At 52.1% G+C, this 24620-nt stretch overlaps 1 protein-coding gene across 1 annotated transcript in view; it reads right to left on the reverse strand.

Moving 5' to 3' along the window:
• The window catches only part of ALK (ALK receptor tyrosine kinase), a 701082-nt gene that overhangs the window by 84719 nt on the left and 591743 nt on the right, over positions 1–24620 (reverse strand). The window contains exons 7-9 of the mRNA XM_055121497.1: positions 22471–22602; positions 21616–21716; positions 6169–6338 (exon numbers count right to left, since the gene is read on the reverse strand). Of these exons, the coding sequence (XP_054977472.1) occupies positions 6169–6338; positions 21616–21716; positions 22471–22602 (403 nt within the window). The remainder of the gene's footprint in view (positions 1–6168; positions 6339–21615; positions 21717–22470; positions 22603–24620) is intronic.

A 24620-nucleotide genomic window follows, 5' to 3' on the forward strand; every position in this document is an offset into this window, starting at 1 on the left:
TGGTGCATTAATACATTTGCAAATAAATGCTCTTGTTATAGGAGCCCAAGGGAGGAGGAAGCCCGCAGTCCTGCTAGCAGGGCAACTTGAAAAGTGAGGCAGGAACATAGTGGCCCTGAAAGGCCAAGGGAGAAGGTCCCTGTGCTGGCCATGTGACAGGGGGTAGGCCGGCGTTGGGGCCAGATGCAGGGTGGTCTGCAGCAGGAGTCAGAGAGGGGGGATTGAAGTGACGGATTGGGGTATTTGAGGGTGAACGAGGCCAAGACTTAGTAAACTAATTCAAAAGGAGAGTTAGATCAGAGAGATGAGTGTAGGGTTAATAGCACTTGCACATAGCCAACCTGTTTGAATCCCTGGTACATACGGGTCCCCAACATCCCCAGGAGTGATCTCTGAGCACAGAGCCAGGAGGAAGCTTTGAGCATGGCTGGCATGGCTCCCAACCCCAGTCATCACTCCACCACCCCCCCCCTCCGCCATAAAAGGAATAAGAGGTGTGTTTCACTTAGTCCCCCAAGCAAAGCAATGTCACTAATAATGTCCCATTTCTACGACCTCCCTACCGTGGCTCTGTGCCCACAGGAAACTTAGCCAACAGGTTACAGGGCAGGTATTTAACTTCTTTTGATCTCAGGTTCCTTATAGCAAGGAGAGTAATGATCACACTTCCCCTCAAGTGGCTATTTTCAGGAGGACAGGAGTGCATGTTAAGGACTTGTTACAGGGACAGGTGTGAAGTAAGAACTCAAACACTCACAAATAGTCTCTCTGCTCATCTTTTCTAACTCTTCCCATAGTAAGAGGCAGCGGAGGTTCTGTTTCCATGTCCTTGAATTAAACACTATTCCTCTCCTGACTCCCTGCCCCTGCCCCAGCCCAGGGCATGACTTTGGAAATCTGCATTTCCCAGTCACTGGGATTTACTTCTTTGCTCAGGTAAGAGTACCTATTAGAAATGCCTTACTCATCACAGAGGAATGCTACACAAAGCCAAAGAATTGTTATTGATAGCACCCCACAGAGCATAGGGATTCTCTGGAGGAGAAACTGGAGTTGAATTGGAGAAACATCTTGGTTCAATGGAATTTCTGGTCTAAGGAAATTGAGATGTAACTGTCAGTTAACTGTCTCCAACTGGAAAGATGCATTTGTAAAACATATTGCTTGTCTTTTTGGGAAAAGGATATGAAGGGTACAGGAATTTAAATATCTCCAGGGAACCATTTTTCTTGTTAGACTTCGTGTATGGTGTTCAGTTAAAGCCTCCAGAATGAGAATGTGGGAATGGAACTCCCCCTGTGTGAGAGGTTATGTTCCTTCTCCTTGTCTGTACAGCTGCAGTGATTTGTGTGATGTGATTTGATGCATGGTGGTTCCAAATTCATCCTGTGATGAGCTGAACTTGGCATTCACTTCTGCTCTGTAAGCATGTCAACGCTTAGGAGAGTGTGGAGACAAGGTATTCAATGTAGTGCGATATATGATTATAAAGAGGAACATGGGGGGAGGAGGTGGGGTTCCCTGCAAAAGACAGACACAATAAGCCGAGAAGACTTGTTTTCTTCTGTATCAGGGAGAGGTAAATTTAATTCCAGCAGCAGTATGGTAGAGAGGAGGGGAACTGGTGGAATGGGGCGAGCATGAAGCAAACTAGTTATATGAGGTGGATGTAATGACTAACTTCTAAAGTACACATTAAACCAACACTTGAACTGATGTTGTCCTTCAAAATTACCTTGAGAGCATAGATCTATATTCCAGGGATGTTACCACTGTTCCAAACATCTTGGGCACTGCTCTCGGAGATGTTTCTTATTACTCCTTTTATAGGGTGGCTGCCCAGTTAAAATCACTTCATAATGATGACAGACTATGGCATTACGTCTATCACTTTGCCTGTTTGTAAATGGGCAGAAGAAATAATATTCTTCGAATCAGTGTGTCGCTGGAATCAGTCTTTATAGAGCTGCCACAGATTCTTTGAGCTGTTGCTTAGGCGGGGTGGGGAGGCGGGGGGTGAGAGAAACGGGAATCAAGCCTATTGCTCCTAAGTGCTGAGCTTTACATATCCCTCCTCTCAAATACCAGGGCACAGAGTGAAGATCAAAGGTTTCCTTAGAAAGTGCATCTGACAGAACAGTGACCAGAGACAGAGAAAGTACAGATACCAGGCAAGAGTATCTCTTGTCACAACAGTCACAGGTGCTGTTTGAAGCAAAGGTGTTGCTTTGCCGATAGAACTCTTTGCGGGGCTATTATTGAGCAAAGGGAGAATGTGAGATGGATCCAATGTGTGAACCTCTCTGTTAATTTAGCTGGAATTTGTAAAATTTGCAATTTCCCTCTATAGATCATTCTGTCAACACATATTTAGTAGGCAACATGTAACACATGCTATGTGTTAGTCATGGTACTAAATGTTTGGGAAACAGTGATACAGAGGACAGGCCTCAAGTTTGCCCTGTTGGTGTGTGTGTGCTTTTAGGTATTAAAAAACAGAGTGGAGAGGGACACATTACTGGTTTATTTCAAGAGCTGGGAGAATAGATTTTACGTATAAAATGTAATCTATTGTAGTTTAGAGTCTGGGAGGCTTCTTTTAGAAATGGAGGGGAGAGTGGAATTTAGGGAGACAGAGCATTTGAGGTGGAGGAATCACTGTCACTGTATCACCATCGTCCTGTCCAAGCTCATCAATTTGCTCGAGTGGGCACCAGTAATGTCTCCATTGTGAGACTTGCTGTTACTGTTTTTGGCATATCGTATTCAAGTCACGGGTAGCTTGCCAGGCTCTACCATGTGGGCAGGATACTCTCGGTAGCTTGCCAGGCTCTCCGAGAGGGGCGGAGGAATCGAACCTGGGTCGGCCGAGTGCAAGGCAAATGCCCTACCTGCTGTGCCATGGCTCCAGCTCCAGGTGGAAGAATAGAAGGAATCAAAGCACTGGGATTTGTCATGTTACAACAGAGCCCGAGATGGAAATAAAGAGGAGACCAGGTAGTGCAACAGAGGCAGAATGGTAGGAAAATAGCGAATGTGGGCAGAGTAGCCAGAGTTGGACAGATGGTGCATTTCATGCAATGCCCTGGGGGCTATGATCAGCATCCTGGAATAATCAGTAAATCCAATTAAAATAGTTTTAGAAATTCTATAATGTATGAAAGGGGTGGGGGCGGGCTGGAAATAGAGGTGATTTGAGAAGATTTGGGAAACACAGCTGCTGCCCCTTTAAGGACGGAGGCAAGGGAGCTGTCCGCGAGGCAGGTACTGAACATCTGAAGTCAGGACCTGCCTAAGCGTGCTTCATGGTTATGGACCATGGGGCAAGGTACGAGATGCTAATATCTACACCACGGTTGGGTGGAAGGGAGCCGATGTTTATTTGCCTCTTATCTATATTATTTTTTATCTTCAGCTTATCATTTTTCACTGCCTTCCCTTTCCTGTTTCTTTCATTTTCAGGTAACTGGGGCAGTTGTAGCTCATCCTCCTTGGAAGAAAGAGGGAAGAGTAAGCCTCTCACTACCCCTCACTAGCAACTTATCCTAATAAAGAGTCACAGAGCATCAATGACAACAAATTCATAAGAACACTTATGCCCTCTCAGGGTTGGATGATTGGTTATTATTGCTCAGTCGGCTACTACTCTGAGATACTCAGGGAGTGGGGGAGGTTTCCTATTCCATTATTATATTATATTATACTATATTATATTTACAACTAGTATATTTTAATGCTTAAGCATTTACTGTGCTCCAAACAGTTCACCGAACACTCAGCTTCCTCAAGCCTACGGAGACTATTGTCCCTATTTCATAGGAAATGGCTTGATTTGGTAGATCAGTGGTATGGTTTGTGCTATTTATTCAACAAATTATCTGAAGCTACATAACTGGGGGATGAGGTAGAGGCTATAGAAAATAAAATTCATTCATATTTGCTCTATACAGACCCAATGGTCATTTTATTTTGGTTCATAGAGACCCGGTGAGGTTGTATGACCACTAAAGTCATTCTACATGAGCAATGTTGAGGCTCAGGTCATTCGGCCAGGGGCAGAGGCCTTAAGCCACTGAATGACTGAGCCAGCTCTCAGACCTGGTCAGACTTGGGCCATCCGAGGCATAGGAGCAGTCTCTTTCATCTTTGGTCTTTGGTTTTAGGGCCCAGTCTCATCAGCAGTCTACCTGGATTTGAGCATGTGAAAGGCACCCTTTCTCCGGGCTCTGAGGCCTCTATCATCCCTAATGCACAGGGGGCTGCTTCCCCCTGTAGGAACCTGTCCATAACTCCCGGTGAAGGAGGCACCTTCGTGTCTGTCACTGCACACTCAGTAGGTCACAAGGCATCATGAAGCCAGGCTGGCCGTTGTCTGGATCCCCCTGGACAGTCTGGTCTGTATCAATATTGAGAATGTCAGTCTGGTAAACAGAGGAGGAACGCTGAGAACAAAAGCCTCCTTCAAATGCAGCTCGAGCAGAGGGGAGTGAACACAGTCAACATCTTACTCGCTTGAAATCCCCTGCAGTGATCGTGAAAGAAAGAAGACTCGCTGGATTGAAAGGGAAAAAATCCCTTTGATTCATCTGAATTAATTTAGCATCTGCCAGGAGGGAGGGCTCTGGCCTCACCCTCCTGTTCTCCACCCCTGAGCAAGACCCTCTAATCATGAAGGACAAAAATCTGTGTTTTAGGGGAGGGGGGCACCCACCTTACCCCTTCCTTCACTTTAATAGAATCCATTTGTCTGGAGGGTCACTGAGCAGGGGTCGTGCCCCAGGCTTTGATCTTTAACCTCCACGCATCTGACGGCGTCGGGCAGAGGTTTGTTCTTTTGGCAACACAGCAGGAGTGATAAGCTCTTAGAAAGGGTAGACTGAAGTTGGGGGGCAGAACCTGAAACCCAGCTTTGCGTCTGCCAGGCTGTGTGTCAGAGGAAACAGACGCAGGGGTTGCTCTGGGTGATCCGATTTGACATAAGTCCATGGAGATGGCTTTGCCTCTCCAGAGCCACTTACTTGTCTGTCCCCTTGGTAGAAATGACCTCCCCGGCCTCCTCTCCCACATTTAGGGGCTGGTGCAAATCAGCACCAGCCACGGGAGGGTCCAGGACAACACTCCAGAGTAGCTGGGCTGTCTGCATCCAAGCACTGCTCTAGACCACCTGCAGGTGGCAGGCTGGTGCCATCCTGGGGAGACAGGTGGCAACGGAACTCAGGCAGCTAAGTTCAGACCCACAGGGAGTGGAGGGCCTTCACACTGCACCCTTTCTCTGCTTAGAAGAAGAAACGGAAGCCTGAGAAGTCCAAGGTCACTAAAGGTCATCAGTGATAGGATGCAAATAGGAACCAGGAGTCTGGTAGAAAACAAGTTCCAGTTTACTGCGGAACCTGCCATCAGCCCACTGTTCCAGGGCGCTTGACTCAACAGAGAACTGGCCGTGGGGCGTGGGTTGCACGGGGGTCTCAGTTCTCTTGCTGATGCCAACATGCTGGTGTTTGGTCAGTTAGGTTCTCAGTTTCTCCTCTTGCAAAAGAGCACCGGCTGGGGGTGTGGGAAGACTGTGCTCCCTACCACGTCACAGGCTCAGTTGTTCTAAGTTAAATATCAGATGGCAAAGGTTGGCGAAAGCTATTGTGTATGAGGAAGTGCAATATCATACCTAGAGAGTCTGATGATGGTCTGGATGTTTGGGAAATTGTTGAGACTTTCCTTCTCACGGCAGAGACAGGTCAGAGATGGAGGAGACAATGCACATTAGCGCTGAAAGCCCTCAGATGCCACAGACTAAGCTGTGAGTTTGCCGGAAGTGGGTGTGCATGGGTGCCTGGGTGCATATGCGTGCACATGTGTGCCTGTGGGTGCACCTCTTTTTTTTTTTTTGCTTTTTGGGTCACACCCAGCGATGCACAGGGGTTATTCCTGGCTCTGCACTCAAGAATTACTCCTGGCGGTGCTTGGGGGACCATATGGGATGCTGGGAATCGAACCTGGGTTGGTCGCATGTAAGGCAAATGCCCTACCCCCTGTGCTATCTCTCCAGCCCCTGTGGGTGCACCTCTTGATATGCTTTTTGGCAAGAAGGTGTGGGGATAGGGAAGACCTGGTTCCTTTCTGTGTTTTGGCTGGTGGAGGGGAAAGGGAATGGTGAGGGGGGGTAGGACTCACCTGTCTGCCACATCGAGTAGAGGCAGCACCGTCCACTGCCAGAGGCTCAGGCCTTCATTGGTGGCGACGTGCCACACGGTCCTGCTCTGCTCCTTCCCGGTTTTGTTCTCCACCAGCACCAGGGAGACATTTCCCCGCAAGACTCCCCGGATGAGCCAAGACATTCGGAGCTGCAGGGGAGAGAGGAATCAGAAGACACAGTGTTGGAAGGCGACTGTAGGTCCTCTTCCCGGAACTCTCGACTCAGGTCGGAAGGGTTGTGTACCAGTCCAGGTCTCAGCGATGAGAGTCGGGTGGCCCTAGCCAAATCCTCTCATTGTTTCCCAAACTGGTTTTGGATCCAAGTGTGTGGCCCGGGGCAATGGACAGACCCTTGAATCAGTGTAGAAGTTAAAGGCATCATCTTAAGCATCCTAAGATTCTGTCTCCTAGGTGTTCTCTACACCAAAGGGGCATGGCCAGAGAGAGAACACAGGGGAGAAGGCACTTGCCGTGCTCATGGCCAGCCCTAAGTAGGTCTCTAGCTTCACACCACTCGGGGTGATCACACACCACAATCACACACCACTCAGCAATACCTGAGCACAGAGCCAGGAGTAAGCGCCAAGCAAAACTATCATAGGAATGTTAAACGAACATCTTAAAGACACTAGTCATCTTATCTGAATGGTCCCATGCCACATAGACCTGACTGAACTGTCTCTTTAAACCTGTGCCCACAGAAAGGGGGGGGGGAGAGAGAGAGACAGAGAGAGACAGAGAGAGACAGAGAGAGACAGAGAGACAGAGACAGAGAGAGACAGAGAGAGATACAGAGACAGAGAGAGACAGAGAGAGAGACAGAGAGAGACAGAGAGAGAGAGCCATAGAGACAAGGTGGGCTGGGAGCAGTAAGGTGGTGTCAGGAGGGATACTGGGGTCATTGGTGATGGGAAAAGGACACTGGGGGAGGGATGGGTGTAGGATTACTGTATAACTGAAACCTGTTCATGAACCACTTTGTAACTATGCATACCACCGTGACTCACTTGAAAAAACAAAAATAAAAGAAAAGAAAAAATAAACCTGTGGCCCAGGTGGGCACGGGGGAAACACGTGTCCACATACCCAGATCTCCCCGCTGGCTATCTTTCAGAAAGAGGGTGAGGCGTTGCCATGCTGAGACGAAGCTGTGGAGCTACGTTTTCATGGTGTCTTTATTGAAAGTGTCCATGGCACGGTTCCTTAGACCCATGGAGGGAGACTGCAGCTGATATTGCTAAGAACGTTTAAGGACAATCATGCCCAAAGGTAGCACACTGCGAACAAGGGCTCCGGACTCTGTGTTGAACAGAGATGGTATGTTTTGTGGAAACAACCCAGAATTACCATCGAAAACTTCGAACAGCTCTAGCACATCATTGCCTTGAATATTCTTGCTCAGATTCTGTCATTTAAAAAAAAGTTATTGTTGGAAAGAGGGGAAAAAATAGACCCTACAGTGAGCTCGAATTTTTATTATTTATTTATTTATTTATTTATTTATTTATTTATTTAGTTTTTGGGTCACACCTGGCGATGCACAGGGTTTGCTCCTGGCTCATGCACTCAGGAATTACGCCTGGCGGTTCTCGGGGGACCATATGGGATGCTGGGAATCGAACCCCGGTCGGCCGCATGCAAGGCAAACACCCTCCCCACTGTGCTATCGCTCCAGCCTGAGCTGGAATTTTTATCAGTGTAGTTGTCTGCAGGTCTCTGGCTCGTATTCATTGTCCAAGGACTTGCCTCGAAGTGAGCACCTCTGTCTCCCAGCCTCCAAGCTCATGCTTGGGAGCAAGTGGTCATCATGCTGGCCATAGCCCCTTCACTCCTGAGGCTTCCACTGGCCCAGGGAGGGGACAGCCATGTTCCATCTCTGACAGCCAAGCCAGGTATCTCTCTTCTAGGGCCAGAGGCCCTTTACATATGTAAAGAGGCCCCCTTGGCAGCGCTGGGGTGTGCCTGGGGCCTTTTGGAGCTTGGACGGAATTGAGGACTCCCACTTTGCCAAGAATGTGCTCTACCCTTTATGTTATCTTTCTGGCCCACATCCATGTCTGCATTTTTCTCTTCCCCAAATCCAGTGAAGTTCTTGTCTTCACTGAGCCCTCCCAGCACGGGTTCACACCTGAGTACATCGCTTGATGAATCCGGGTGGCTGTTTATGCAGTCTGGGTGACTTCTTTGGGCATTCTAATCCCACCCTTTCCTACACAGTTTGTGATCTCTGCCTAGGCTCTGTGTGTGTGAGGGAGGGAGAGAGAGAGAGAGAGAGAGAGAGAGAGAGAGAGAGAGAGAGAGAGAGAGAGAGAGAGAGAGAGAGAGAGAGAGTGTGTGTGTGTGTCTGGGAGGGGGAGGGGTGCTCCTCCTATATTTTAATGTTCTTGCCCTTTGCTCTTTTTTTTTTCTTTTTGGGTCACACACACCTGGCAATGCACAGGGGTTACTCCTGGCTCTGCACTCAGGAATTACCCCTGGCGGTGCTCAGGGGACCATATGGGATGCTGGGAATCGAACCCGGGTCGGCCACGTACAAGGCAAATGCCCTACCCTTTGTGCTATCGCTCCAGCCCCTCCGCCTTTTGCTCTTTGACAAGACTCTTGCTGCTCTGGATTTCTGTGAACTGTGCTGTGCTTGTTGAGCCTTAATGCCCTGGAACTGGGGTATGGATTCGTCCACTATTGATTTCTGAGCACACATAGCACTACAGGCAGTTCAAACTTCTTTCAACAGGATGCTGTTCCCTGCCTGTTCCCAAGTTCTGACACTTTGTAAGACTTCTTACTGCACTGATGATGATGACTAGGTTAGGGACAATCTCCTTCAGCTTCCCATCTTCTTTCCCTGCATCTCCCTTCCTCCTCCAGCAAACATATCTCTTCTTCTCAGCAGAAGTTGTTTTCAGTTTTGAGTCTGGTTTTGTTTTGGGGGAGGGGGCGCACCCAACAGTGCTCAGGGCTTACTCCTGGCTCTGTGTTCAGGGATCACTTCTGAGGAGGCTCAAGGGACCATACCTGGTGCCTGGAATGGAACCCGGGGAGGGTGTTTGCAAGGCCAGCATCTTGGCTGCTTTCTAGTGTCTGCCCTGTGTTTCCACTGCTTCCTACTACACCAATTCTAACTAAGTATGCCACCACCCTCCAGGTGACCAGTCCCTCAAGACACCTCCCCCTGGTCCTCACTCTCTCAGAGCTGCTCCTCTGGGTCCCTGTGCCTTCAGAGTCTCTGCCTGAAACTACTCTGTATTCAAATACAATCAGTTTCCACCCCTCCCGGACCATGTTCTTTATTTGATCTTTCCAGCTCCTCTGACTGGCAACCTATTTCTTACCTCTGCACGGGAGTAAACATCTACAGAAACCAGGATGCAGCTGTGACTTGGACTTCCTGATGCCCATTCTCTCTGGAAATTCAGCCAGCCTTATTTCTCCATTACTCTAGCAGAGTGACACTCATGTCCTTTTAACCTACTCTCACAAGGACCCCTGGGGTGCCTCTCCTCTGCTCTTTCCCTTCTAGCTTCTGCTGCGTATCTCTGTCACACTTTCCCGTTTATCACTGTGAAATGTGACTTGCCCTACTTTCTCAGTCCTTATCAATTACTACCAAGGCATTCGCCTGTCTCCATGATCTAAGTAAGTCAACCTTTTAGACATACAAGGAATATTTTAAATCAACTTTTATTATTTTCTGGGGGGGAGGGCGTTCCCCAGTGGTGTTTGGGGAGCTCCTTACAGCAGTGCTCTGAGAACGCTGAGGTTCTAGGAACTGGACTTGGGGCTCTGTCATGCAAAGAATACCTTCCCTGTTTCAGTATGTCATAATCAGTACTTCACTGAATAAAGGATGAGAGTTTTCACTTTGCTTTCATTTTCTAATCCTCTCGGCTATGTTTAGATGTCTGAGGATCTACATCCACAACTGAAACCACGCACGTGTTCTCTGGTTTGCAGCCAGAGGATCTAGAAATAGATGTGTGGAGGCTGGGGGTGCGGCTGCCATCTGGCAGTGCGGGAGTGGCCAGGTGCTTTGTTGGTCACCCATGTTTTCATTCACAGAGAATTTGGGTAGGTGATGGTTCCCCGTGCCTTTCATTGAATAAGTGTTGCTTCGTTTGTGCCAAGTATTCTTGCCAAAAAGTGGGGTGTGACCATTATATGAAGCTTCTACCAAACTGTACCGCTATTGCTTAAAAATCATCTAATACCAGGCTCTTTGGTGCAACATCAGGATGCATGGAGTACTCATGCCTGTATGTTAAAAGTGTGGCAATGATTATGTGATGAAAGATGGCAGATGTTCTTCCTCACGAGACTAGTCATCCAGAGCCTAGAGCCGTAGAGTCTTTCCCAGCCTCTTCCCACCTGTAACTATTCACTATTCTGAGTGGTCCCAACCCTCCCTCGGAGACTCTGCCAGCACGTGCTGCTCAGGCTGGGACCTTCAGGCCAGTGTGATCGTGTGCTCTGGGAACAGGCTAAGGATGCAGCATGTCCATCTAGACCCCCATCCTTTGCATCGGAATCTGCCAAGAAGCCTGGGGTTAGAGGCAGCCTTGGCCTCTGTGCCAGCATGATTCGCCCGACTGCCTTTCCAGAAGCCACCGGAAGCAACTTTCCTTTCCTATCATTTACCAAGTTATCCTTGTCTCCTTGCTGATGGACAATGGGGTAACCTCTGCTCCAGTTCATAAAGGTAGAAGAGAATTAACGGTGTTCCTCATAGCCACGAGCCCCCCCACCCCCCAGGAACCTCTGTTTCTGTAGATATCCACTTATGGTGGTAAGCGAACCTCTCCTGCCTGCCTTCCAAGGAGGGTTCCCTAAGGATGGCAGGAGGTGAGTGAAGTCCAGCACACTCAGGCTGTGAATCAAATGGTTAAACCATTAGCACAGTTCAAACTGGGTTGCAGATTACTCCCACCGGGGGAGCTCTCCTGACTGCCCCATCTGGGCGGTGCTCCAGAGTCCAGGTGCCCCATCTGGGCGGTGCTCCAGAGTCCAGGCTTAATTGGCCTCAGGGAGGTTCTGACCATCATGGCTTCCGAATCTCACCAGGTGATTCTAAAGTGCGGTCCAGGCGGAGGCCACTGGGAAGGTGAGTCCACTTAGGGCCCAAGAAACGCGGCCTTCTCAGCGAGGGGGCTACTTTCCTTCTGGACTTGGAGGGAGAGGCCGTGATTTATAACTGAAAAGTGATTTCGTGTGTCCAGCATCACCAGCGCACAGGAGGGAGGACATTTTTCTTCCCTGCAGGAGGGAGGGCACAGTGGCACGATGCCCCTGGACTGAGGTGAGTGCACCCGGGCTGAGTGTACGTATGCAGGGATGCCCTGGGATGCCCATGAGACCAGGAGCCCTTCTCTCGGACCCACAGGGAAAACTCTGTACCAGTTTCTTCATTAGCTGGGTGTGGCCCCAACAAACACACACAAAAAAAACAGAATGAAAAAAGAAAGGAAAAAAACCAGGAGTAAGGTGCTTGCCTTTCACACAGCTAGCCCGCTGGACCCCTAGAACTGCGTATGGTCTCCAGAGCACCACCAGGGGTCACTGCTGAGCACAGAGTCAGGAGCTGCCCCTCCCTGCCCCCCCCCCACCATCTTAAACAAACTAAACCAGAAGCTGATGTTCATTCTGCCAAATTGCCCCTTCTAAGTTGTTCTATCTCTGTGTACAGAACATCTGTATGCGGCCCCCAGAGCAGAACGCAGGCTCAGGCATTCGCCCACCCAGCCAGCCCCAGAGTCTTCCATTTTCCTGATTTGGTCCTGGGGTGACAACTCCCTTTGAAGACAGTCCAGGGAGACCCCCGTGACAGTGACAGCCAAGGTTCAAGGACCCAGCATGGTCAAAAAACACGTGAGATTCAGACCTTACGAAGAAGGGATTCTGGGGCCAAGTGATAACACAGCGGGGTAGGGTGCTTGACTTGTACATGGCCAACCTGGCGCCATTCCCTAGCACTCCATACTGTCCCCTGAGCCTGCCAGGAGTGACCCCTGAGTGCAGAGCCTGGAGTAAGACCCGAGCACTGCTGGTGAGCCCCTCCCTCCCATCACCACCAAGGAAAAAGAAAAAAAGAAGATGACAGGATTGATTGATTCCATGAAGGTGACCTCTATAGAGGACGGAACAATCTGCTCACTGACTCTCACGTTCAGAAGCTGCGCCTGGCTCACACCCTGGGGTGACTCAGGTCACCCTGCTGCCCGCCTCTCCCAGGGCTCTCAGTGCTGCATGTCGAAGCTGAGGGTCTGTGCGGTAAAGTCAGTCCCTCTGGGTCACTTAGCCCCAGTGCTGGTCATTTAGCCCTGGATTCCACGCCCTCCTCCTCCTCACCCTTCTGCCAAGTCTATTGTGCAGTGGCAGTCTCTTTGGGGGTACATTGTGACATTGGTTTTATAAGGGGAGCCACAGCTGGCTCTGTGCTCTGGGGCCATGTGTGTGTGTGTATGGGGGGGGGGGTGCTGGGATGGGATTTCAGTCAGGGTCTTTGCTGTAGCTGCGGGCTGGCAACCTTCATCTTGGTGCTATTGTGAGGGCGAAACCGATACCATGACAAGCTGCAGCCAACATTAAGTCTCAGCTAGGCCTCAGTTTCTGCTTCCCTAGAGCAGGACTTGCAGTTTCTGGTAAACTCCCAATTGGGTCATGTGCCTAGATCAGGAATTGGGCAGTGGGGTCTGGCCGGTCATGAGGGGTCACTGTCCCCTCCTTAGAAATTGTTGTTAACCATTGCCTAATTGCTGAGCACTGTTATAATAGGGCCGAGGCTGAAAATAGAACCAGTACAGAAATGGCTTCTTAACTCTGACCCCTATAGAAACCGCTTGTGATTTGGAGTCGGGGTCCTTGTCAAGACTCCACTGCGTTGGATGAGACTTGGACCCTGGCTCGAGCTAGCGCTGGCTCGGGCTAGTAATGAAGTTCCTTCACTTTTGCATTATGGTGTGTGGACTGGGTCTCTGCACAACTGGGGATCTGAAACTCGGGCACAAACACCAGCATGTCAGCCCTGTAAAACCTTTCAGACCCTCAAGCAGGTAATGCAAGCTCTCAGGCCTGACTTCGCATCAGAATGACCTTTTTGAGGAAGATCTTATTTCAGAAATGTCTTCATCCTCGGCCACTCAAAGACAGCAGAGTTTGAAGCCATCCAGAACTGTCGTCCCCGCCAGATAATAGTTTGTGTGTACATGTGCGCACGTAATGTAAATAGGGGAAATTAATACTTGCTTCTTTGCTCCCCCCAGACACATCCTGATAGAGACAGTTTATAAACGGCAGCTTGGCCTAATAATCTGCTTCCCATGCAGACAGCCGCCGAGACACGTGAGCAGAGACGGCCCAGCAGCACGCCAGCCGCCGCGATGTCTTCTGGCTCCAGCTGGCCCCGCACAAGTGTCCTTTTCCCTCCCTCTCGGCGGGGCCTCATAGACTTTCCAATTATGTGCTCACAGTGTTTGTCATTTTATTAATTAACGTTCTGTATGTAAAGCAGGCACAGCATTGTGGCCTGGCCTGATGCTATTATTTCTCTCATAGCCCTTTCCTCCTCTAGAGGTAATTACTGTAATTTTATGTCTCGAATATGCTCCGTGTTTGCTATGCTTACCTCGTGGCAACTTCACAACAATTTCTTGAACTCGTGAAAAAGAGTAACCGCCTGGCATTTTGGCTGAGGTTGGGCAGAAGAGAGAAGGTGACACCAAATGGCATCCAATCAGCGGGGCAAACACCCCCGAATGGAAAAAAAAATAACGCCTTTGGGGGGGCAAGAGCTTGCTTCTGGTTTCTGGAAGGCTGCATGTATTCTAGCTTTCCACACAAAACTGGGAACTGATACTCTTGTCAGATTTTACTGGGACTGCAGGAAGTGTTTTTTTTTCTTTTTTAACAAAGATGCTGAAAAATGAAACTTCCTTGGAGCAGGATGTGCACTCTTGGGATGTTCTCCAATCTGGAGGCTCCCACTGTCTGCCTGACCAGGACTGGGGGTGTATTCAGGGACACCCGAGCTCTAATGAAGGCTCCTTTGCACCCTCAGACACCACAGAGCTGAGATTCTGGTGTGAGCTCGTGATGTCAAGAGTTTCTTATTTCAACATGGTCTCATTAACTTTGAGAATATTGACTCGCTGCCAAGCCTGGTGTTTCTGTACACCATCTTCCAGCTCACCTGGAAAAAATAAACACCAACTCCCTAGCTATAAATAGCCTAATGAAAAATCAACCAACACAGCAAGAAGCAGGCCAGATGCAGATTTGTGATAACAGGGAAGAAAAGATGCTGGCAGACACTTGCAATTATAGAGACTAGAGAAACGCAGGAATCCTGGCCAGGTAAGAGATGGAGAAGATTGAGCTGCTTCTAGGAAATACCACCCCGTGCCTAATGCTCGTGGCTCATCTCACTGATGCTGGGAACACCAGCCATGTAGACCCACGGGCCCCCCTTGTAGACACACAGCATGAAAACAGAAAAGTTTCCATAAAAATATTAACTGTGGGATTCTTGGCAGATGAGGTTACAACGTTTCAGGTTTTTGATAACCTACTTTCTTTAAACCTGTCTGGTCCTTTCTTTCATATCTACAATTTTTATAAGGATGTTGTTCCATTTGATATAAAAATAATAACAATAAATAAGACAAAAGTAATAAAATAAACTTAAGGTATGCAGCCATGAAAAGCACGTTTATGAAGGATAATATTGATAGAGAAATACATGATAAAGAATGAAGAAAGAAGACCCCTGGGGCTGGAGTGATAGCACAGCGGGTAGGGTGTTTGCCTTGCACGCAGCCAACCCGAGTTCAAATCCCAGCACCCCATATGATCCCCAGAGCACCTCCAGGGGTAATTCCCGAGTGCAGAGCCTGGAGTAACCCCTGAGTATCACCGGGTGTGACCCAAAAAAAAAGCAAAAAAAAAAAAGAAGACCCTTAAACACTAAGTGTTCTGAGACTACATTTGTAGAAACCTTTTATATGTTGATCTGCTGAAATTGACATCTAGACCAACATGGCCACTGGGGTTACCTTTGGGGGTAAGATTGTGGACACTTACAATTTTCATCTTCATTCTTTGTTATATTTTCCTAGTTTTCTACAGTGACCATAAAGAAACTTTGTAATCAGAAAAATGATAAATGTTATATCACTATCACTATCACTATCATCCCGTTGATCCTTGATTTGCTCAAGTGGGCCCAGTAATGTCTCCATTCGTCCTAGCCCTGAGATTTTAGCAGCCTCCCTTTACTCATCCTTCCCAACGGTGCCGCATTAGAGGCCTTTCAGGGTCAGGGGAATGAGACCCATCATTGTTACTGTATTTGTCATATGAATATGCCACGGGGAGCTTGCCAGGCTCCCCCATGTGGGCAGGTAAGCCCTCCATAGCTTGCCAGGTTCTCCGAGAGGGAGAACTAGGCTATAAGCTGTCATGTGGCCACAAAGTGGCCGCGTGCTTTCGGGAGCTTGGTTTTATAGTCTCTCGATGTTGTTATAACGACATTGAGAGATGACTTCCATGTCTGGGAAAGGGGTGGGAGGGACCATGCTGTCTATTTGCTCCAGTAGGAGAGTCAGTTTCCCTTTCTTGACTCTGTAAGGAAGACCAAGAGATAGTGGGGGACTCCTGGGGATGAGGCAGGCGGGGAGGGGCCCACACAGCAAAGGGCCTGCCCGGGCTTTGGTGCCAGAAAGATCTGCTCTGTCTTCACCAGAGACAGAGCTCAAGACCTTAGCTTCACATCCCTAGGCGGTGGACACTGTGTGGACGGCGAGAGTGGACACAGTGTGTGAACTCTGGAACATGTGTGTCAGCAGTCTTCACTGTGTGCGGAGACAGTGTATGAGTGGACACTGCGTGGACACTTTGAGTGGACCCTGTGTGTGGACAGTGGGAATGGACCCTGTGTGTGGACAGTGTGTGCGTGTGTGGACACCATGTATGGACACTGCGTGACTAGACCCGGCTGGTACATTCCCATCTCATCCACTTCTTTCTCCTCAGCGTCCAGGCCAGGAGGCAGCTTCTACCAGGGACCTGCTCCGAGGCTCAGGAGCACCACGGCCTAAGGGACCACGAGGTGCTTGCTCTGGCATCCACCCCACAATGCCTCTGTGGGGCCCCTCTGCCCTGGCCCAGGTTACCCCCATGGGTCCCTTGGCCCCTGGGTTGGGTCATGGGTCAGCTGCCTTCTCAGTGCTCTGGCCGACGGCTGTGTCACCTTGGGTCACTGCTGCTGGGTGGCCCCTTCCTCACTCCCCCTGGGTGGAGAGTAGACAACAGAAGAGGGTCACAGAGCCAGTGTGAGACCTTTATCCTGATTCTTAGAAGGTCCTCAAGGCACGAGGACGGGGGTCCAGAGACCAGAGGGGAGCCACGACCCCTCCGAGCACAGTGAGAGGCCGGCTGCAATCCAGAGGACGCTGTCTGAGTGTCACTGTCACGAGCGAGAGGAGCAGGGCTGGCCTGCCCAGTCCCCAGGTATCATACACCAGGGGCTCAGCCATGGGGGCGTGGAGCGAAGGATGGCCTTACCCCCGAAGCCCCCGAGCCTGGCCCAGGCCCCTGAACTGGTCAGAAAGCAGGTTCCAGAGCCAGCACAGATGCATGAGCGGCTGGGCAGAGGGAGTGCGGGCGCGCCTGACGGGGAGCCTCTTGTTCCTGGGAGGGGGTGCATGGTGGGGGGCTGGCAGGGGGGGGTGCTGGGATGCAGCCAGAGTGAGTGTCTGCAGAGCCTTTCCCACGTCGGGCACATGTTCTCTGCCTGAGGTGGGGAGATGTCAGGAAGTGACAACCTGATCCCACATCAAGGCCACGAGGCCTCTGGGAATAGCTGCTGCTTCCCGACGTGCTAAAGGAGTGAGAGCACGGGGGCTCCTCTGGCGTGCGGGGCACAGGCAGCCGCCGAGTCACCGAGTCACTGGTGACTGTGGCCGGAAGGCTGAGTAGCGAAAGGTGTGGGACCTCCTTCCCGCCTCCAGGGGCGAGGGGTCCTGGGTGGCGAGGGGGGTCCCGGAGCCAGGGCGGGGGATGCCAGTCTGCAGAGCTGCTCTGAAGGCTCGCAGAGGCCCTTGAAGCGGGAACAGTTGTCCCGGGCTCCTGGCTGGGGCTGAGTGGGGGGGCTCAGAAGCAGACACGGGAAGCTGGGTCCTGATTTCGCAGCGACTGGCCATGGGTCTCTGGATGCATGATTTCCTTCCTGCGTAGCCAAGATGGGTCCCGCTTTCCTGGGCAGCCCTGAGACGCCCCCATGTCCTGCTGAGTTCTGCTCACGCCCAGGGCTTTATCCATTCTCTGAAGCAGTAGTCGGCCTTCTCTCCTGCTCCTGGCTTGCAGGTGCTCTTGGTCTGCTCCTGGGAGGATGTGGGGGTGGGGATAAGCCCCTCCACCCAGGGCTCTGGGCCTCACCTGCTTCTGTTCTTTGACAAGTTCCCTCCAGCACCCCCCAACACCCCCGAAGAAACACTCTGACTTGGAGGACAGAGCCTGAGGCTGGAGGCACTCCAAGGCCCTGCCCACACTTCTCTCCTGACTTTGTGGCTTTCCAGGGTGCTGGTGGCCCTCCCTGGACACACGGCTGGTGAGACAGAGCAAAGCCAGAGGCCAGGCTGCTGTCCCAGGCCCTGGGGGGGGGGGCACGCTGGCCGGATTTCCTTATACGGGGCAGAGGTGATCAGAGGCATAGCATGAGGTCCAGGGCGGATGACAAGCTGTGGGCCTGGGTTCCAGGTGTATGTGCGTGTGGCCCTGTCTACCTGCCGGGGCTCCGGGGAGGCCAGTAAGTCAGCAGCTGGGAGGGCCTTTCCCTGGGTGTCGCCAGCGCTGGTGTCTTTCGCTCCAGCACCTCATGGAAGGAAACGTGCCTCCGTGTGGTCTGGACACAGAACAAGGGGAGCGGCTGCCTGCCCGCACCCCCTCCTGCTCTCCAACCACTCGCCTTGTTCTGGCCTCAGAATGTGCTTTAAAATATTCTAGTCACAGGAAGGCCATTCAAATCAAACAGAATCCCAAACCCCATGGGGCGTGTTGAGACATTCGGGCTTCCGGGAGGCGTGACAGCAGGGAGGGAGCGGTGGGCCCTGCCTCTCGCGGCTGCTTCGATGCCCAGAGCAGGGCCTCTGCCCCCTCTGCCAGCGGGGAGCCTGGAGCGAGCGAGCGAGGGAGTGTATAAAAGACCCCACAAGGCCGCCCCCCACCCCCCACCCCAATGCCTGCCCACCTCTAATGATCTAAAATGGAGCTTAGAAAAATCAAAATAAATCAAATCACAATATCTTATAAGATATTCCCCTGATTTTTCAGGGAGCAGTGTGTGTGTGTGTGTGTGTGTGTGTGTGTGTGTGTGTGTGCATGTGTGTGTGTGTGAAAAGTGGGGTGCAGAGAGTAAAACCACTCTAAACCCAAACCACAGCACTCTGCTACCACACCAATCTGGCTAGCAGATGCCTTTAAGTATTCATGGCCGAGGGGCAGCTGGCTAGGTCTGGACACCCTGTGGGCTGTCCGTGGGCATCTGACCTGGCTCCCAGCTCGCAGTCTCCACCTCTGTCTCCGCCCATCATTTGAGCCCTTCTCTGACTTGCCGACTGCTATTGCCCTCTTTGGGGCCACCCTCAGGGGCTCAGAGGGGGACGTCTGCCACATTGGTCAGCCCCTGAGGGCCGAGTCCAGGTTCAGGGGGGAGCCAAAGCCCCGGACGTGGGGCTGGACGATGCAGCCTCCCAGGCCCCCACTCTGTGAGGCCACCCCGGAAGGATGGAGTGGAGCCCGAGAATCTGCATTCCTGATGTTTCCCCCTGGATAAACACGGGTCTGCTGCTCACTGGAGTCTAAATTCCCGTGGAAAGACTGCCACGGAGCATCCAGCTCCATGGGGGATGAGAGTGAGCTGGAGGGAGCGTGTGAGATGTCCTGCCACTACTTCATCTCTCTGGGGGCCCCAGGGACCACAAAGAGTTGGGGTTTATGGGAGAGGCTGGGGGTGGGGGAAGGAGGGAGGCTGGGCTCAGCTGGGGGCTGCTTCCTGGGGGCAGGGTGAGGGGGTCTGACATACCATAGAGGCCTTGAGGGCCTTTCCTGCCCGAGAGCCAGAAGAGGCCCCCGGGGGGTTGGTGAGGCGCATAAAGTACCGAGTTACCTTCACACAGACTCTGGTACCCATTTCCGAAGTCCAGCCAGTCTGGGAGGAGGAAACCAACTTCCCTGCCTTGCCCAGTGAAGATTCGGATCAGATCAATAGATGGCAGAACTTACAGACTGGCAATGCGCATTTCTGTTCTGCTTCTGAATTTTTTAGATCAACTCTAGTCCCCTCAACATGGAGAGCTTGGCTTCAGTCAAAATATGTGCACTGGTGAAGGGATGGGTGTTCAAGCATTGTACAACTGAGACTTAAACCTGAAAGCTTTGTAATTTTCCACATGGTGAGTCAATAAAAGAATAAATTAATTTTAAAAAAAGAAAGGCATGTGTTTAACACATTCAACTTTTGACATTAAAAAAAAAGGGTCTGAAAGCCAGAGAGATGAAATGGGAGGAAGCCCCAAGCAAGGGAGGAGGACCCTGCCTCCCCCCCCTCCACTCCCACCCCACCCCATAGCTTCTGCTGAGCCTGGAAAGAACAGGAAATAGTAGAAACTGTCCAAGCTAATTGGGTGGGAGGAAAAATACAGCCTGAATGCAAAACACCTGCTCCATCAGCCCCCAGGTTCTTTGAGAAATGGAGATGCCTTGGGAAAATGTCATCATTCCTCTTTCATTGCTTTTATTTTTTTCCTGGAATTCTCATATTTGGTGCAGGGACAAGTAAATGGGAAGAACAAGTGCTTTTGAGGATGCCTCACGTGTCTGCTGGGCCAGCCCTCGCCCTCCTCGAGGCTGCCCGGGAAGCAGCCTTCCTGAGTAGGTGCCTGCTCAGAGGCACCTGAGAAATATCAGCGATGATGTGTAATGCCACCATCTGCACAGATAACCTGGTTTCTCAGATACGAGGGAGCGGAATGAATCTATTTATTCGTGCCCCGACTTTTTCCACAAAAGGCTTTGAGGTGACTCACGAGAAATATGCCAACTCTGGGAGAGTAGGAACTAGTTGAGGGTGGCGAGCATGGGGACGAGAGACAGGAATCGTAAATCGAACCCTGAGTGAGCTTTGCTGCACATCATGAACCCCTATTTGCTTACTAAGTGGGGGCTCCTGTGGCTTAATTGGACCATTCATCCTTCCCAGGAGAAAAGAACTTGCCAAGTCTATTCCCCTCCCTATGGGTTCTATGTGTGAGCTCTTTTGGTTCACAGAGAGCCTGGAGAGCTGCAAAGAACCGGGGTTCCTGGGCACCCCCCTTTCCTGCAGCTCTGGTTTGGTTTCAGGATGGATGCCCCCAGCTTGGACCAGATGGCTTCAGAGAGGCCCCTGGAGTCTCCGCACAAACCCAGAAAGGAATTCTCCAGTTTCCAGAGTGAGAGGTCTGGCCGAGCCTAATCCAGGGAATCTGAATCTTTTCCCCCACCCTTTTTAGGGCTGGTACCAAGCCACGAGACAGAAGCTGCAAACTTCCATGATGAAGGTCGAGTTGGTTTTCCCTGAAACGCAGAGGAATGAGGCGCAGGGGATGCGGGGATTGAAATGCAGGCAAGGCCCTGGTGCCAGCTGTGAGTGTGTCTATGCCCCTCCCTATGCCCTCAGTGTGCTGGTGCTGCTACCCCCATCCCCCACCCCACGCCAAGACTCTCTGCACCAGATCCTGTGACCAGAGAGTCTCTCAGTGAGGAAGGTGATGCTCATGCCGTCCCCACTTTCTCCCCGGGGATGAAACCGGGCACCTACCCATCAGAGATGGCACCTGATAGAGGCTTGGGAGTTAACTCCATGGTCAGTCCTCAAGCTGGATGCCTGGGCCATTTATGGGTCTGGAGAGCATAAGGCCGGCATGTGGAGAAACAGGGTGAAGGACCCTTGGGCCTCACACATGCTCAAGGGGTGATGACTCAGGGACCCTCTGGGTAAGTAGCGTTGAAGGCATCTCCCTGACTGCCCTTGGTGTCTCAGTGAAATTTATGCCAATGGAACTCTTGAAGCCCTGGACCTCTTGTCATGTGGAAGAGTCATTGACAATTCACAACAGGCTTCCTGAGAAAGTCTTTGGACCGCCTGCTGTTGCCACGCCCTCTCATGCTTTGGGATTATTTTCTGGGTTTGCTTCAGTCGAGGTCTTGCTGCAATTAAGCAGCACTGAGGACAGACATTATTGGCGCAAGTGCCCTCTGTGGGGACTCTTTCATGTCCCCTAGTTGCCACCAAGGTCCTCCTGGCCCCCTCCCTTCTTTGTCTGTCCTGTGGATTCCTCTGAAAGAGCCCAGGGCAAGGGGTCGGGGAAGGCAGAGGACAGGAGCGACCGGGAGACTTACCTCACACGGGGAGTTCTTCATGGGTGCAGGGAAGGTCGCGCTGGTCACCGCAGCACTGTCAGCAGTGGGGGCATCCGTGATGCTGAGGGACAGGGCATGGCCTGGGAGAGAGAGCGAGACACTGGAACAGGCTCTTGGAAGGGTGGGCTGCCGGCTTCTGGGACTCGGCAACCTTCTCGAACCATCTAGGTTGTGACTTCTTGCTGCTTCCTGCTGGCTGCATAGACGTCCACCTCCTCATCTCCAGCAGCCCCTCCTCTGACGCCTCCCTTCCAAACGGTTTGGGAAGGCTGCGTGCCTACATCCGGCTACCTCTGCCCCCAGGGCCCAAGGTCACGCCCAGCGGTAGCCCCTGAGCACCCTGGAGCAGGCTCGCTCCCTCCCCAAGCCCAACCTTGGGACCCCCCCATCCCCAGTCCCACCTGACCCTCTGGACCTTCCCTCTCATCTCCCCCTTTGCAGTCCACACACCCCAAGTACCAACGGGACCAGCAAGACTGCTGAGCCCACGGGTGCCGGAACCGCCATAAGCGCAGGAGCGCCCCCTCGCGGGGGTGATAGAAGCACCCGAGACCTCCAGGAAACGGGGACCCCTTCTGGAGCCGGCCACAGGTTGGGGCCCCTCCGGCACCCCAAGCTCGACTCCCTTGTACTTTTTCATTCCTCTCTTCCAGCTAGTCCTTGCAATGGCGGGGTGTCCACCAGCCCAGTCCGGCTCACGGCCGAGACCAGGGGGCTGCGGAGGGGAGAGTGTGGGGCACTCCGGTGGGCAAACTCAGATGCTCTGGACGGTGCCCAGAGGGTGTCATCCGGCCCCGTGGGCACCAGGGAAGTGAGGGAAGAGGAGGGTCGTACCTGGGTGGTTCTGGAACCAGGCATCCTTCAGGGTCCTGACCTGCCACTGCGGGGTGGGGGGCAGGAGTGGGCCTTGGGTCCAGCCACAGAAGCCGTTTTCAAAGTGGCAGTAAAATCCTATTGGGAGTGTCGCTGTCAGGAGAACACACACACAGAGGGGGTGTGGGAGAGAGAGAGAGAGACAGACAGACAGAGAGACAGAGACAGAGACAGAGAAACAGAGAGAGACAGACAGACAGAGAGAGACAGAGAAAGACAAAGAGAGAGGAGAAAGGAGGAGAGAGATAAAAGAGAGACAGAAGGATAGAGAAAGAGAGACAGAGGAGAGAGACAGAGACAGAGACAGAGACAGAGAGACAGAGACAGAGAGGAAAAAGGAGAGAGAAGAGACAGAAGGAGAGAGAAAAAGAAAGAGAGAAAGGAAAGAGAGAGCAGAGAGAGAGGGGAGGGAGAGAGAGAGAGAGAGTTTAGTTCTGGGCTGCCAGGGACGAGACACACTGTTCTCAAGGATGCACAGCACCACCAAACCATGCCCTTTCGCCTTTGTCTACCTCAGACTGGCCCTGGGTCCCACACAAGAGACACATGACTGTGAGACTGTGATAGACCCCGGCTTCCCAACTGTCTCTGGAAGAAAGAAAGAAAGAAGGTGGGGGGAGAGGTTGGTCCCTTCAGCTGAAGCTGAGAAGGGCAGGAGGGAAAGGCTTCTAGCCCCACGACAGTGGACTGTTCCAGAATGTTCCAGAGTGGCCAGTAGGCGCCGGCAGGTGGTAGAGAGGCAGCAGGACCCGGTGTTTGCATGGGGAGGAGGGAGTCCTGCACCGAGACCCCCACTCTTCACGCCCTTCTTCGTCCCAGCCTTGTTGGCAGCGCAGCTGACAAAGGGCTCACGGCTTCCTGGCTGTGACAGCACCTTAGTGAATTATTACTCACTTCCCCGGACTCTGGGCGCTTCACACAGAGGCAGAATTATAAATTAAAACAGGCTGTCACTGACTTTGAGCATCTCTTCCCAGTTATACCCCCCTGAAGAAATCATTCCCCTCCCCACCAGACCCGCTTGTTCCTCTGGTTAAAATTCCAAAAGCCGAGGAGAGCTTTCTGTTTTATTTTTTATGCGCTCCTCAAGGGAGCCCCCACTCAGTTCTCTTTTGCAAAAACTAACTGGGCGTGGGCAGTGACCTTCTCTGACGCGTCCTTCATAGAAGGGGTTTTACAGGAAGATTCCAGAAGGCCAGGGCCACCTGAGAGAAGGAGGCCAGGTGAGCAGCCCACACAGCATTTTACGTTCCAGGTTCCCTTTGAGAAAACAGAATATGATGTCGAACCCCCTTGGCACCTCCCCGCTAGGTCCTTGGTGTTCTTTCACAGGACAAAGTGACGGAGAGTGTGGGGACACATTCTCATGCTCACCCGGACCTCCTGGGGGCTCATGTGGAAAGAGGACAAGGCCACACGGCTCTGATCCTCATCTGCGAATGCAGATGGTGGCCCTGAGCTCCCCACCCGGACGGGAGGGACATCCTCTGCCTTCTGGAAGCCCCGCCTGGTCCTAGGATGGGGGGCCGGGCTGGGGTGGGGTGGTTGGAGGCTGCAAGGGAGGCCCCTCGCTCTAGGGCTGAGGGAAGAAGGGGCGAGGAGGAGACAGCGGGGCTGCGGGCAGTGTGTGGGACCGTGCGGAGCTCAAGGCAGACGCAGGCGCTCAGGGGGTTTCCGTCCCTGCAGGGGGCCCAGCCTGTGGCACCAGAACCAGGACCTGGTGGGTGAAGTGGGCTGGGAGACCACTGCAAGGAACAGGGGTTGAGCGTGGGAATGACACAGGTTGGGGTGAGGGGTCTCAGTTCTCTGTTCTCCTCTTCTTCACCCCCAGTGGGTTCTTGAGCAGTCCATGTCAACGGGTGCCATGGGGCTGCATGATTATTTGCTGCATGGAAGGACCATCTTGTAGCCCCTCCAGACAACCCGGCTATGACTTGCCCAGCTGTGGGACCTCAGCCCTGCTATCAGCATTAGCCACTCTGGGCGGGGTCGGGGTGGAGAGACCCTTTTGGTCCCGCCTGGGGGCGCTACTCAAGCCCATCCTCTTCCTGGGCTCCAGCCAGTTCCTCACTGGCTGGTCCAATAAATGGGCTGTGTGGGGGCCCATCAAT

The sequence above is a fragment of the Sorex araneus genome, chromosome X, assembly GCF_027595985.1.
Source record: "Sorex araneus isolate mSorAra2 chromosome X, mSorAra2.pri, whole genome shotgun sequence".
Lineage (NCBI taxonomy): Eukaryota > Metazoa > Chordata > Mammalia > Eulipotyphla > Soricidae > Sorex > Sorex araneus.